This window comes from Pithys albifrons, chromosome 4, assembly GCF_047495875.1.
Source record: "Pithys albifrons albifrons isolate INPA30051 chromosome 4, PitAlb_v1, whole genome shotgun sequence".
In the NCBI taxonomy this organism is placed as follows: domain Eukaryota; kingdom Metazoa; phylum Chordata; class Aves; order Passeriformes; family Thamnophilidae; genus Pithys; species Pithys albifrons.
Genome location: NC_092461.1, coordinates 92,613,338 through 92,627,318, shown reverse-complemented (window position 1 = coordinate 92,627,318; position 13,981 = coordinate 92,613,338). Strand labels below are relative to the sequence as shown.

Here is a 13,981-nt window from a genome sequence, read left to right as displayed (position 1 = left end):
AAAAACCAAGCAGTTTTTAATTAATAAATATGTTTTAATTGTAAAATTAGTGAGTTAACCAAAAGGTAGCCTGAATTAGCTAACTGAGATGCCTCATCCTCCCCTCAGAGTCTAACAGTGCCCTTTAAGCTTCATTAGAATGGCCCCATCATGAACATACATTCTACCTTTGGATTCATACAATCTTTAGAGTGTTAACTGAAGGAAGTGGTTTACCAGAGCCACAATTAACAGGATCGAGCCACAAGCCCTCACCACTGAGGGAATAACTCAGGAGTTGTAACTCACTCCACTATGCTACGTTCTAGTAAAAAATGGCAGGACAACAGCAACACTTCCTTCAAATACCTCAAAGAGTACTACAGAAGGCATAAAAAAGGTGTCAGCAGACTGAAGGGAACCTTACAAAAGAGGAGAACCTCCCTTTAGCAGCTAGAAAGGAATGTTAAGTCAGAAGGGTCACAAGGATGTTTTAATTCTGTTAATAGTTGTAATGCATTACACAGGCACTTACTCCACAAGGAATCAAATTTGGGCTCTTCTCTTTGAGGCCTGCACAGCCTACGTAGCTAAAGGAGATGTTCTGGAAAGTTAAGACAGACATCAAAAAAAGTCTCACCTCATTTAAGAGGTACTCTCAACACCAACTCTGCCAGAACAGCTGGTGAAAATATTTTCTAAAATTGAAGGTGTGAAAAATAACAAATGTAAAATAAGAGAAAATTGCTCACTCATCCCTTGTATAAACAAACTTTTCTACTTTCAAAAAAACAAAGCACTAAAAACTTGCTTAGGAAGCTGAAGATGGAACTTGTTTATTCAAGATACCTTCCTTTATCCTCCACACACTGACTGCATTTAAGAATGGCTAAGACTATTGCTTTACCCAAGAGTTTGGTCAACAATTGGCAAAATAAGTTACGTATCTCTAAAAATTTTTGGCAGTCAAACTGTATATAATTTCTTAATCTGAATCATACAAGAAAACAAGTTTCAGACTCTAAATGAGAAAAATCAACTGAGATAAAAGTCTTTCTTTAGCACACTGAGAATCATAAGTGGTATTCTGCCATTGCTACTTCCTAGAGAATTCATTCACCTGACTTGACTCATGAGCTACATAGGAAAAAAAGAAATCTAAAAATCTAACAAAGCATCCTTCTTTTCCACTTAGTGGTCAAGAAATCACTGAACATAGCAGATAAATAATTAAGTACTTATTTTATTGACAACAGCAACCAAAAAAATCTTATTATTGTATATGGCAACACAAACGGGCAAAAGTATCTAGAGTAGCTTTAATCTTTCTCAAAAAAAAAAAAAGAAAAAAGAGGTATCTATTCTTCAGTCTCTAAGGGGACTGTGTCTGAACAAATCCAGAAGACTACACATGCCAGTTTCACTGGGAGTTTCTCAGCTTCACTAGTGCATTGGGGCTGTGTTTGTGGTTTGAGGGGGTTTTCAAAGAGACAGAGAAAGAAAAAAGTGACATTGACTTCTGTTTTGGAAAACAGTCATTCAACACTGAACAGATGCAAGAGAGGACATAATGTTTTTCTACAACTCCAAAGGAACATTTATTTGTATGAAAAACTAAAAATTGCAAGCTTCCAAATAATCCATGAAAAATGTGTGGGCTTTTAGAAGATCTAATACTCCCAAAAATATGCTTTTCGACGTTCAAAAGCATTCAAGCACCAAGGGCATACTTAGTGACAAACATAAAATTCCTCAGATATAAATCATAACAGTTTTATTGTTAAGAATTTATAGACTGAAAATAACATGATTTCCATATGAGCCACTAGTGAATGGATACTTAATAAAGAAGGACAGTTGCAGCTATTTTGTATCAGTGAGAATAGAAACACTGGCTATCATCACATGGGGAGGGGAGGAGAAACAAAAATCTAGAAAAACTAACACTTTCATACACTGAATCCAACTTCAACATTCTGTGTGTCCATTTTACCCTTCCCTAAAAAAATGGATGAACTATTTGAAAACGTTGTATGTGAGGACTACTAGAGACAGATAGCACTTACTGAATAACTTTAAGCAATCCACAGCACGTATGAAAAGACAAGAAGAACTGAGTAATGTTATGAGCAAAAGACAAAAACTGCAATTACCTGACCATTCTGCTGTATAAACAAACTTATCTTGCAGTCGTCACCACCACAAGCCAGTACTGGTACTGGAAGAAAAAGACAGTTTTCATTTTTTACAAAATCTAATATTCTAGGATATGAAAAATTATAAAAATCTATTAATAGAGTATTAAGAAATACATTAATACCAACACACAAGCAAGTGTGATACCACTTTTTAATGTTTTCTATACTGCATGCCTAATACTATTTGAAATAGACTTGTGTCTCAAGAACACTAAACTTGCAAGTTATTTTGTCATGGAAATAATATATTCAAATATTTAAGACACTAAAAAGAGTAGTCTGCCTCATGTTCACATATCTGTACGAAGTTCAGGCTTTTTAATTAACTGTATTTTATTGATATCAACAGGCACTTGCTCTAAATAAAGAAGCAAGGAGCAAAACAAAATGACACAGAACTAATACAGTTCAAGTTCCTAAATCAACTGATGTTGTTTAGATGGAGTTAGTACAATTATTGTATAGCAAATAAAAAGATGGACCAAAAAAGGAAGACAGATCACCACTATCCGTACCCAAAAATATGAAAGCAATGAACATTATTATACACCTACTCAAGTCTTAAGTAGTAGTTTACTTTCACCAGCTGTCCTACAAAGTCCAAGTTGTAACAGCAAAGCTTTTTCAAGTTCATTTGCTCTTTTTTTTCCACCTGTTGCGACTCAGTTCTGAGGAGACAATTATTTAATGTCAGAGGCCAAGCTACGTCGTGACACTTACCCAGGTAGCAGGAAGAAACACAGCACATGACAAGAGAGCTGATCAAGATTTGTAATACAGTAAATCCTATTCCCAGCATTTCAGAAGTGGAGTTTCTGCAGACAACCAACCAAAACAGCACAAACCTCTTCTTCAAGACTCAGAAACAAATGTACCAGAAACTCCATAACTAAGAGGCTGCCAGTAAAATACTTAAGCTGTATTCTAAATGCAAATGACTGATCAGATTTTTATGAGAAGTCTATCAGCTTTCCCCATTTGACTTCTTTACAAAAATGGCTCAATTTTTAAATGAGGACAATCAATTAAAATACTAGGCACCATGAACATCGATGTGTTCTGAAAGCTAAAGCACTATATGTATGAATCAAATTTTAATGCAAGCTTTACATTTCTTTGCTTAGTGAAATTAAAGCTTAACTGTAAATGCTTCTCATTTAGGAGCATAGTTTACAATTTTCAGATAATTAATTTTGTACTTAATTCCTGACTTCAGAAATGAAGATTGTCCTGAGGAGAAAATATTTTTTAAATATTAATACAGCTGAGAGCACAGCCTTCATAAAGATTCCAGAGCAGTCCCTGAAGTTTCCATAGATCATTTTTCCCTGAAGCTCATTAAAATTCCAAATTGCCATTACAGATTAATGTTTCTCACAAAATGATCAGCAGAGATATTTTTAATATATTTAAGCTATTTTCTTTAGATTTCAGAATTAACATACTTCTCTGACTAAAACCAGTTCTGTTATATGGATAACTACGTCTGGTTTAGGAAGAAAACACAGATTATTAAAATATTGAAAGTCTCTCTTCAGATTTCTACAAGAAACGTTTCTAATAATACATATTATGGTTCCGAATCTAAACTATTTTGTGACAATTTTAGCAGCAGAGTTTATTGGCATTAAAAACACAAAAGCATAGGATTTTGTTTTCCATTTTGTACAAAATCTGTGGAAATAATTTCTCATTTGAAAATAATTTCAGACCTTCAGAAAATTAAGTACTCTTTCTCAGGTGAGGAGCACTGTGTTTCTTGGAATAACTAATCTGAATGGGCATGAGAAGAGTTGTAATGGTTTGCCCCATGGCTTCCTCAGTAACCATTGTATCTAAGGAAGTTACAAGTATTCCACACGTGTCTTCCACGTAGCAGGGGGGTGGGGGGGTGGTTTTGTTGTGGCTTCCCTTCCTTGGCTGAGGAGTCTGGTCCCTCCGGTCCCTGGTGGTTCTCCTGTCCTGGGTGAGATTGTTTCATTCTTGTTCCCCTTCCTTGAGGTTTTTAATTGTGTTTGTTTTGATTCATTCGGTTTCTTTAGGTTGGGTTGGTGTCTTCCCTATTTTCCGGCTAATCAATCCCCTTTTCTCCCTTCCCCTCTCCCCTGGGGGGTGGGATCCTATGTATTGTGTATACAGTGTGGTTTGTAAATGTTAGTAAATATAATTTATTCTTTTTATTCAGTTCAGTTTCTTTAGAGTGTGTGTCTTTTCTGTCTTTTTTTTTCCCTTTCCTTTGCTGGGAAGTTCTGGGAGGGGAAAGGGGGGCCAGTCCAGGGTTGGCAGCAGCCAGGCCAAACCTGTGACAAGAGTCCATAGTAAAGGACTGTCAAGTTCTTAACAAAACGTTCAGCAAAACTGGGTTTTGGAAACTCTGGGAGCTTCACACAGCAAAAGAAAATGCTTACGATTTCTCCATTTAAAGAAGCTGCAAGTATTTAATGCAAATTTTGTTTCTGAAGCATTTAGTTTTAAGAACTAACATCATAAATCTTAATTTAAGGTGTTTCCAAACTGAATGGTCACGTCTTTTTTATAAAACACATTTTCAACATTAAACGGGTCAGCTAATCTAGAGAGAGCTACAGTCAGAATTTCTTACTTGTACAGTATCATAAATGATGAAACAATCTATTGCTTTGCAATATGAATGACGTGCTCATTAAGCTGGCACCACAGACACTTCACTTCTAACAAGAATTCATATTGAAGGTAACGATTTTAATTGACCCTCAAGCCTTTTAACTTCATCTCAACAATCACCTGCCAGTGTAATCACAGGCAAAAGAGAGAGGTTTAAAAGTTCTTTACTGGTGCAGACAATGCTTTTCTTATCAGACACACTCTGAAAACAGACACTGGCATTTTCAATTGGGACAACACATTTTGATAGAGTTCACATACCTCGCAGAATTATTACAAGCCAAAGAATAAATTAAGCTTGTGAATAACTGCTCTGGAGGCACACAATCAAAACAACATACCAGCATGGAATGCATTCAGCGGAGGCAAAAAATTTAGATACAGTTAAGAAAGTTTAGTACTTTTTCTCTTGGGAGCCCTGCACACCTCCATGCAGGTGAAAGACTCTAACGATACTAGAACACAAACTCAACACAAACTCAACACCTACATCTGGCTTGAGGATACATGCAGCTTAAAAAGAAAAAAGCTTCCACATATTTGTAATAAAAATATGTGCTTGCTGCAGGCTCAGAGGTGACCTCATCACTGTCTAGAACTACCTGAAGGGAAGTTCTGGCCAGGTGGGGGTTGGTCTCTTCTCCCAGGCACTCAGCAATAGGACGAGGGGGCACGGGCTTAAGCTCTGCCAGGGGAAATTTAAGTTGGATGGCAGAAAAAAATTCTTTCCAGAGAAAGTAATCAGGCATTGGAATGGGCTGCCCAGAGAGGGGGTGGATTCACCATTCCTGGAGGTTTTTAAACTGAGATTGGCTGTGGCACTGAGTGCCATGATCTGGTAAATGGACTGGAGTTGGACCAAGGGTTGGACTTGATGATCTCAGAGGTCTTTTCCAACCCAATCGATTCTATGATTCTATGAAAACCTGAGCATTTATGTTAACAGAAAACTATATAAACCATCCTGAACAGTCAGGTTAAACTAGTTCAGCATATTAGGTTTTTCATATTTAAGACTAAACAGGTGATAAACACTGCTTGTTAATCTGCAATTTTTGATGCAGGCTTGCAAGTTCTTCTCCTGATCTTGCCCTTCAGTTCAAACAACAAGAACAAACATACACAGCAGCACCACGAGGACAGGTGAAACTACTGGTGTGGCCTCACCTCTGTGCAGTTTTGGGCACGACAATATAAGGAAAATGCAAAGGTATTAGGAAGTGTCCAAAGGAGGCCCACAAGGGTGGTGAAGAGTCTGGAGGGGAAGTTGTATAAGGGGTGGCTGAGGGCACTTGGTCTGTTCAGCCTGGAGAAGAGGAGACTGAGGGGAGACCTCACTTCAGTTACAACTTCCTTGTGAGGGGAGGAGGAGGAGCAAATACCCATCTCTTTGCTCTCATGAACAGTGACAGGACTCAAGGAAACGGCATGAAGCTGAGCGAGGGAAGGCTTAGGTTAGATAGTAGCAAAAGGTGTTTCACCCAGAGGGTGGTTGGGCACTGGAACAGGCTCCCCAGGGAAGCAGTCACAGCACCAAGCTTGACAGAGTTTAAGGAGCATTTGGACAATGCTCTCAGGTACATGGTGTGACTCTTGGGGTGTCCTGTGCAGGGTTAGGAGCTGGACTCAATGATCCTGATGAGTCCCTTTCAACTGTGATTCTACAATCATCTGATCCCACCCCCATACAGCACTGCTACCCCCTTTTAAAGCTCTCCATCTCAAGAGTTCAACTAAAAACTCCATTTGAGCATCATTTTGAAGACACTGTAATCATTGTTTTTCTAATTACTAAGAAGAGTTCATCGAAAATCTTTAAATACAAACATCAGCTTAGGTTATTCCACAGAAAACAAAAACTCTGGCATAGGAGTCTGGCGTTAGTCAAAGGAAAATCTATTTGGGGGATTTCTTATATTTTATGTTTCCTGCATTGATATTCAAGTGTGCAGCTGTACTTACCATTGCTGCCAGGCAAGAACGATAAGCAGACATCCATAACAAATCCATTTCCAAACTGCAGAATTTCAATGCATTTAGCTGGAAAACAGGAACAGACAGTGTTGATCTTATTCACTCTAAGTATTACAGTTGCACTGTCATTTTCTACTGTACTGTTAAAATTTCCCGTCCATTTTTCTTTTAAGGTGCTAAAAATGCACGTTTTTTCAGAAGCCTAAATAATAACATTAGCCTCTGTGGGGCCACAGAAATACATCTAGAGTTAGTTGAGTTAGATGAGAAATCACTATTCTCCACTGAGTATTAAATCTGCAGAGCTTCACTGTGGTAACACATCAGAGGCAATAAATATTGCAAAATATATCCTGTGGCAACAGCATTCACTACCCAGGAAGCTACAACTGAATCCATTTGCTATTAGAGCAGCTACAGAGATGAAAAAATCCCTGCAAACACCCCTGAGATTCTAGAAATGGTTAAACTGGTAAGCTGTCCAAATCAAAATAAACACTGGGATTGAAGAAAAACCTCTCTACAGATGAAGAATTGGCACATCCATCACTGAAACCCCAAAGAGCAAGACAAAATGGAAAGGACAGGAGTTCACAGTGTTCTTTGGGAACACGAGAAATGTCTTCCAGCACATGGGACTGAAGATTGGCACCTCCCACCTATCTCCCTCTTGTAGGCAAGGCAATGTGAAATCTTCAAATACACCAGATAAGGAAGAAAGTAGTTTAAGAGATGCAGTCACTATAACTCAAATAGCAAATAACACTTTAAATCTACATCATCTACCCTAATTATTTCTTACGTATTTCAAAAAGCTGTTTTCCCATGAGTTCATGCAAGTGCTTAGCTCAAATGGTCATGATCCTGTTATCCCAAACTTCACTGGACTCATACCAATAGTAACAAACAAATTACTAGTTTAACCTCACCTTTCTAATGCCAGCATTAATCATTTTACCAAGTAATTTCACTTCACACACACATACAGCTCGTCTGCCCCCACAAAACAGTGTGAAATGACAGTTCATATTATCAGACATACACATCACTGATGAAAAATAAAGGTAAATCATTCTGCAGAACAAATCTGACCCAAGGCTTCCAAAGAGCAATACAGTGTTTTGATGTACCAAAGTTTTAAGAGAAATCAACGTAGTTGCATTAAAATACATTCGTACATAGTCAATTACTTCAGTGGATAAACATTCATCACTTTTATTTAGCCAGTATGTTGTCCCTAATGTTAAAAAATTGTGCTGGTTTAAAGGCGAACCAGCAGGGAAAATGAACTCACCACGAGAGAGATTATAAGTCAGACCTAAAATTTAATAATAATATTACAATAACAACACTGACACACAAGGGAAATTGCTTTCAACTCACAAAACCCCAGCAGTATAACCCAGTGTCCTGGGGCACAAACCCAGGGGGATTTGTTAGCCCTTGTGCTGAGACCCCTGTGGCTCCCCCAAGTCCAGAGCAAAAGGAAATGAAAAACCTGTTGGTGCAAGCAAGGGCTGTGGTCTGGGCAAGAGCGGTGATCTCCTCCTGTTGAGGTCCTGCTGCTCCTCTGGATCCGATGAGACGTTCCCGAGGTCTTCTTACCCACCCCTTATGTACCCTCAGGGAGCACCCAGTCCCTCCCCCTGGGCGGGGACTCACACAATGGGTGATTAACTCTGGGAGCCAGGGGGTATTGAACTGTTGATGGCCCACTAGCAGCTCTGCCCCCCTCAGGCTGGGTGTGAAGGTGATAATGACTCCCTGGGCAGCTGCTGCTAATGGCCCATTGACCTTGGGGCATGAAGAGAGGGGGTAGAATACACAGCTTTGATCACCCCCACACAGCGCCAACTGGTCCCTCCTGCTCAACTAGGACAACAATGTTACCTTCTGATCCATGCCAAGACCAGATCCTCACGGTAGAGTCAGAAGCTGCAGAAGCAATTAGCAGGTTTAACACAGGTTCATCTGACTGGCAGAGAACATCCACAGCACAAACAGCTTCCGTGTGGCCCTTCAGAGGAGTGCTTTTCACAGGCTGAACATGAGAAAATTTTACCAAGTTTTAAATTCCAGTAACTTATCAGAGGGAATTTTTAAAGTCATTTTAGGAAATAAAGTAATTTAATATAAAAAATCAGTTGTATACCTGCAATGGCTATAGCATATTCCAAGAAACCCAGAGGAGGAATACAGCATGTAATCAACATTAATTTAATAAGATTTTGCTCAAAGCCAAACTGAATTAAATGTTTCTGTGTACACTACACAAACATCAGCATTACTTAAGGAAAGTTGGAAACGGTATAGAAATTAAGAGCAGCTTTCCTTCCTTTTTCTACTTCTCTTGTCCCTCACCCCAAGGAACATCTAATAAAAGTTTGCAGAACCTTAGTGAAGGAGACAGAGCAGAGAGCACAATGGAGTACACAGCAATACAGCAGCTCTAGCAGCAGGTTTAGTGTGTTCACACAAATCAAACCAGCTTTTTATTCCTCCAAAATCACAACATGAATAACAAAACCTCTAAATCTGGACTTAAGCACCTACTCTTTTAATGAATGAATACAGGTGATCTGATTTGCAATCTGTTCCTCATAAACACAAAGACAGAAATGAACAGCTTTTAATTCTGCAACCAGAAATCACCCAACATTTATACAAATTTTATCATAAACATACCTGACATCTTTTTCCAAAATACAGCCTGGTACGCCCCAGCAAGAATTTTTGATTGGTCCAATACAGAATTCTGGTTTTTTTTAAGAGCTTACACTAGTCTAGGATTGTCATTAAAATGAGTACGTTTAGCAATATTCTTTTTCAATGATTGCCATAAGGCTGTGCACCACATCAGCAGAAAAAGTTAATACAGAAGCCTGTAAGTTATCTTCAATAAATGCATAAACAGTTAAATTTATCAGGATCAGAAATAACTTATTTCTAAGAACATTCTTCCATCAAACCAGGTGCATTTCCCCCTATTGTGCATCCTCATGCATTTCAAAATGCCAGGTCTAATCTGGTTTGAGATAACCAGTGAAACAAGTTACCTACACAACCAGTCACAAACCAGTACCTAATAAACAAACTTTTAAATGTTACATAATAAATTAGAAGGGATTTCTTCACCTAAATTTCAGGTCGTTCTGAAGGCTGTATTACACAATGCCCTATATTTTACAGTACAAATAATAAATTAGCATATTTCCTTTCTTTTCTCATTTCTCTGACAAAATTCAATTGTTTCACAGACTTTTTAATTTTATTTTTGTTAAACACCTACCCATCCTGGGTTGAGCTGGCAAAACGCCAACTGTCCAGGACAGAGTGAAAGGGTTCCTCCTCCCCCCAACCAGCCAAGGGAAAAAGAAGAAAGAGAGAAAAGAAAAACTCTTAAAACCAGGTTTATGCTGGAACTAACTACATGTATTTATACAGAGAAGAGAAAATTAAGAGGATACTACAATATAACACACACTTACACAAGTTACATATATATAACAAGGCATAACTTCTCACTCCCCAATTAATACAAAGCAAAGTCTATTACACTAGATCTGTAAGTACTCTGAGAGACTCTCAGCAAGAAACAGAAAAAGTAACAACAAAAATGTTTCTACTTCCGTGAATGCAAACAAAATGCAAGCAGAGGCAGCAGGGGCAGAGCAAGGCCTGCTTCAAGACAAAAGCTGGGTCACGTCCGGCTTGTACCTCGGCCATGGCAGAACTGACTAAGCCACTCCCACACACTGGATTTTACACCCTTTGAGATGATGTAGTATGGTATGGAATACAATATTATTGGCTGGAAGAAGTCAGCTGTTGGCTAGCTCAGCCCAGCTTAAATCAGCTAACAATCCTAGGCCTAGCTGAACTTTAAAACCTAAGTTTAGGCCCACCTGGCTAAACCTATAACACTACCCCAACTTGTACACTATCCTGCTAAGACTACCTATAAACAAACACTAGACTGTTGCCTAGATTGACCCAAAATCACTAGAAATGGATATAAGAAAATAAGGGAGAAGGGTACAGAAAATGTCAACTCAGAATGGACCTCATGATTTGAAGATTTCAAGGTGGTTTAAAGAAAAGTGCCACATGAGATCAGAAAGGTGATGCACCAAGAACAAACAGAATCTTTCAGATATGCTAAACAAATCTACCTGTGACTGACTGGTTAGTTAATTTCTTTACGAATGCTGATTTGAAAAAGAGAAACTACAGAAAAGAGGAAACAGCATTTATAGTAAAACGCAACAGAACAGCAGCAATTACAAAGATATACACATGGGGTTCAATAGCAAAATAAAACAAGGAGGTAGGAACCAGAAATACAGACAACACAGGTAACTTGTGACAGGTGAGAAACTAGTGCAGAGGAAGCTTTGAAAAGAGGTTATTCAAGCTTACCTGATTATTCCACGTTCCTGTACCATTCCATTCCCAAAGAATAAGTTGTTTATCAGATCCACCAGAAATTAACTCTGTTTCAGAAACTAAAAAATACATTTGGGTAAGTTTTGTGAACCCTTAACTTTGTAACAGCAGACAACAAACACAAGCATTACATTGGTTACTAGCTGCAAAATATCACTTAAAGTATGATGGCCAATAGGAGTTGCACTGTGCAGGACAGCTTAAGAGCAAAGATATTCCCTAAAACAGCATAAAGAGAAAAGTCACAGGACTATTTGAAGTTCTAGATGAATGTGATAAATATCTTTCCAAAAGACTTTCAAATCCAACAGTGGGCTTTTGCTTGGTCTTTTTGAAGGATAGGAAAATACAGCAAGAGAAAACTAACCAAACAGAATTCAAGGTCCATGTGAAAATTTAACTCCCAAGTTCCCTGAAAATAATTTCTTTTAATCAGTTTTAAGAAGAATGTGTTTTACTGCAATCAGCTGAAGGATGGCATTTTTTATCACCATTAAACACTAATGTTTTCATCTCAGTACATCTTCACCAAAAAAGCAACCTGCACATGACATTCCCAGTCTAATAAACTGCCCCATTTCTCTTTGTCAGCGAGTTTCCATAAATGCTTAAGGGCAAGAATATGTGCCTTTGAAAAGTCTAACACTAAATCCTGAAATTACTATCAAGCAAAAGCCTCTTAAGAGTCTCGAACATTTCTGCCTATCTAAAGATGACATTCTGGGGGGCTGTGAACTCTAGTGAACTTAGAGCTTTATAGTCAGAGATTGCTGCAAAGGCACTGAGAATCAAAGTCCAAATAGGCAAAACTCCAGACACTTACTAAAACGCCCGGTGGCAGCACAAGCAGCACAGCCCCCACTCTGCCGGGACCGCTGCAGCCCCAGGCAAACATCCTCCCGGGGCGCCCTTGGCTGCGGGGCCAGGAGCAGAGCCCGACCGGATCCCCACGCTCACCGAGAAGCAAACCTGGGTTTGTCGGGGGACATTCCTGTGAGGAATGATGCCAAAATGAGGCCACAACTCGAGTACTGTTCCAGGCCCCTCAGCTCAGGAAGGGCATTGAGGTGCTGGAGCAAATCCAGAGAAGGGCAACAGAGCTGGTGAAAGGTCTGGAGCACAATCTTATGAGGAGCAGCTGGAGTGTTTCAACCTGGAGAAGAGAAGGCTTACAGGGGACCTTTATCGCTCTCTGCAACCACACAAAAGGTTGTAGAAGGGAGGCTCGGTCTCTTCTCCTGGGCAACCACTGACGGGATGATACAGTCTTAAGCTGCATCAAGGGAAGTTTAGGTTGGACATTGGGAAAAATTTCTTCATAGAAACGGTGACTAGATATTGAAATGGACTGCCTAGGGAGGTGGTGGAGTCGCCGTCCCTGGAGGTGTTTAAGTAAAGACTGGACAAGGCACTCAGTGCCATGGTCTGGCTGACACGGTGGTGTCCGGCCATAGGTTGGGCTCGATGATCTCAGAGGTCTCTCCCAAACTAATTGATTCCGTGATTCTGTTAAAATACCTCGTGTAAAGCCAGGCTGAAGGCGAGAGGATGCGCTGCAACTCCCCATTTCCTCCAGTTTTCATCGCAGTTCCCCTGTTTCCGACCCTCCCACACCTGCCCCGGGCCCGGCCCGGCCCTGCCGCGGCCCCACACACCCGACGGAGGGCACGGGGGCGTAAGGCCGCGCTACTCACCGCGGTTCCGCCGGCGGACCCAGCGCACGCAGTTCACCCTGCCGGCGTGGCCGCGGAGCGCGGCGGCCGCCCGCCTCGCCTGAAGGGCAGAGAGAGCACCGAGCGTCAGGAACCGGCCGCGGCCCCATGCCCCCCCGCCCCACAACGCATCAACTCACCGCCGGGTCGTAGAGGACGACGTCGTGGCAGCTGCCGAAGGCGAGGAGGCCGCTGCGGCCCCAGGACACGGCCCCGCCGCCCGTCCGGTTGGCGCAACAGGCGACGTGACAGAGCGACACGGGCGCCGCCATCTTGGCCGCCGCCGCGTGCGCGACACCGCGCGGCTCCCGTGGCAACGACCCCCGCGGGGGCGGGGCCGAGGGCGGGGCGGGGCCGGGGCCGAGGGCGGGGCGGGGAGGCGCGGGGAACCGTGAGGGGAGTGCGGGGGCGGGGCGAGGGCGTCGGAGGTTTCGTGGTTATGGCACCTTTTGCCAGGTGCCCAAAGGTTTAAAAAGTTTAAAACTTTTCTGCTTGGTTGGGGTTTTGTGTGTGTGTGCTTGTGTGTGTGTGCTTGTGTGTGTGTGCAAGTTACAGAACCAGAGAATCGATTGAGTTGGAAAAGACCTCCGACGTCATCGAGACCAACCTGTGACCGAACACCACCATGAGAACCAGACCAGGGCACCGAGTGCCACGTCCAGTCTTAAACACCTCCAGGGACTGTGACTCCACCACCTCTCTGGGCAGCCCATTGCAATGTCTGATCAGCCTTTCTGTGGAGGAATTCCTCCTGGTGTCCAACCTGAACCTCCCTTGCTGCAGCTTAAGACTGTCCTCCAATCTGTCTGGGTTGCCTGGGAGAAGAGCCAGACCCCACCAGCTACACCCTCCTTCCAGGGAGTTCCAGAGAGCCATAAGGTCTCCCCTGAGCCTCCTTCTCCAAGCTGAACACCCCCAGCTCCCGCAGTTGCTCCTCACCAGGACTTGGCCTCCAGACCCTTTGCCAAGCTGCTTCCACATGTGCCAGGAAAGAGCTGAGCTGAGTATTCGAGATCATGTTGCTCTTAC

General features: G+C 41.5%; 1 protein-coding gene across 2 annotated transcripts in view; it reads right to left on the bottom strand.

The window, feature by feature from the left end:
* ELP2 (elongator acetyltransferase complex subunit 2) overlaps positions 1 to 13,260 on the bottom strand; it is a 43,669-nt gene extending 30,409 nt beyond the window's left edge. For both annotated transcript variants that reach the window (XM_071555002.1, XM_071555003.1), the window contains exons 1-6: positions 13,093 to 13,260; positions 12,935 to 13,013; positions 11,214 to 11,299; positions 8,685 to 8,835; positions 6,783 to 6,860; positions 2,133 to 2,197 (exon numbers count right to left, since the gene is read on the bottom strand). In XM_071555002.1, the coding sequence (XP_071411103.1) occupies positions 2,133 to 2,197; positions 6,783 to 6,860; positions 8,685 to 8,835; positions 11,214 to 11,299; positions 12,935 to 13,013; positions 13,093 to 13,224 (591 nt within the window). In that variant the 5' untranslated portion in view covers positions 13,225 to 13,260. The remainder of the gene's footprint in view (positions 1 to 2,132; positions 2,198 to 6,782; positions 6,861 to 8,684; positions 8,836 to 11,213; positions 11,300 to 12,934; positions 13,014 to 13,092) is intronic.
* Positions 13,261 to 13,981: the final 721 nt, after the last annotated feature.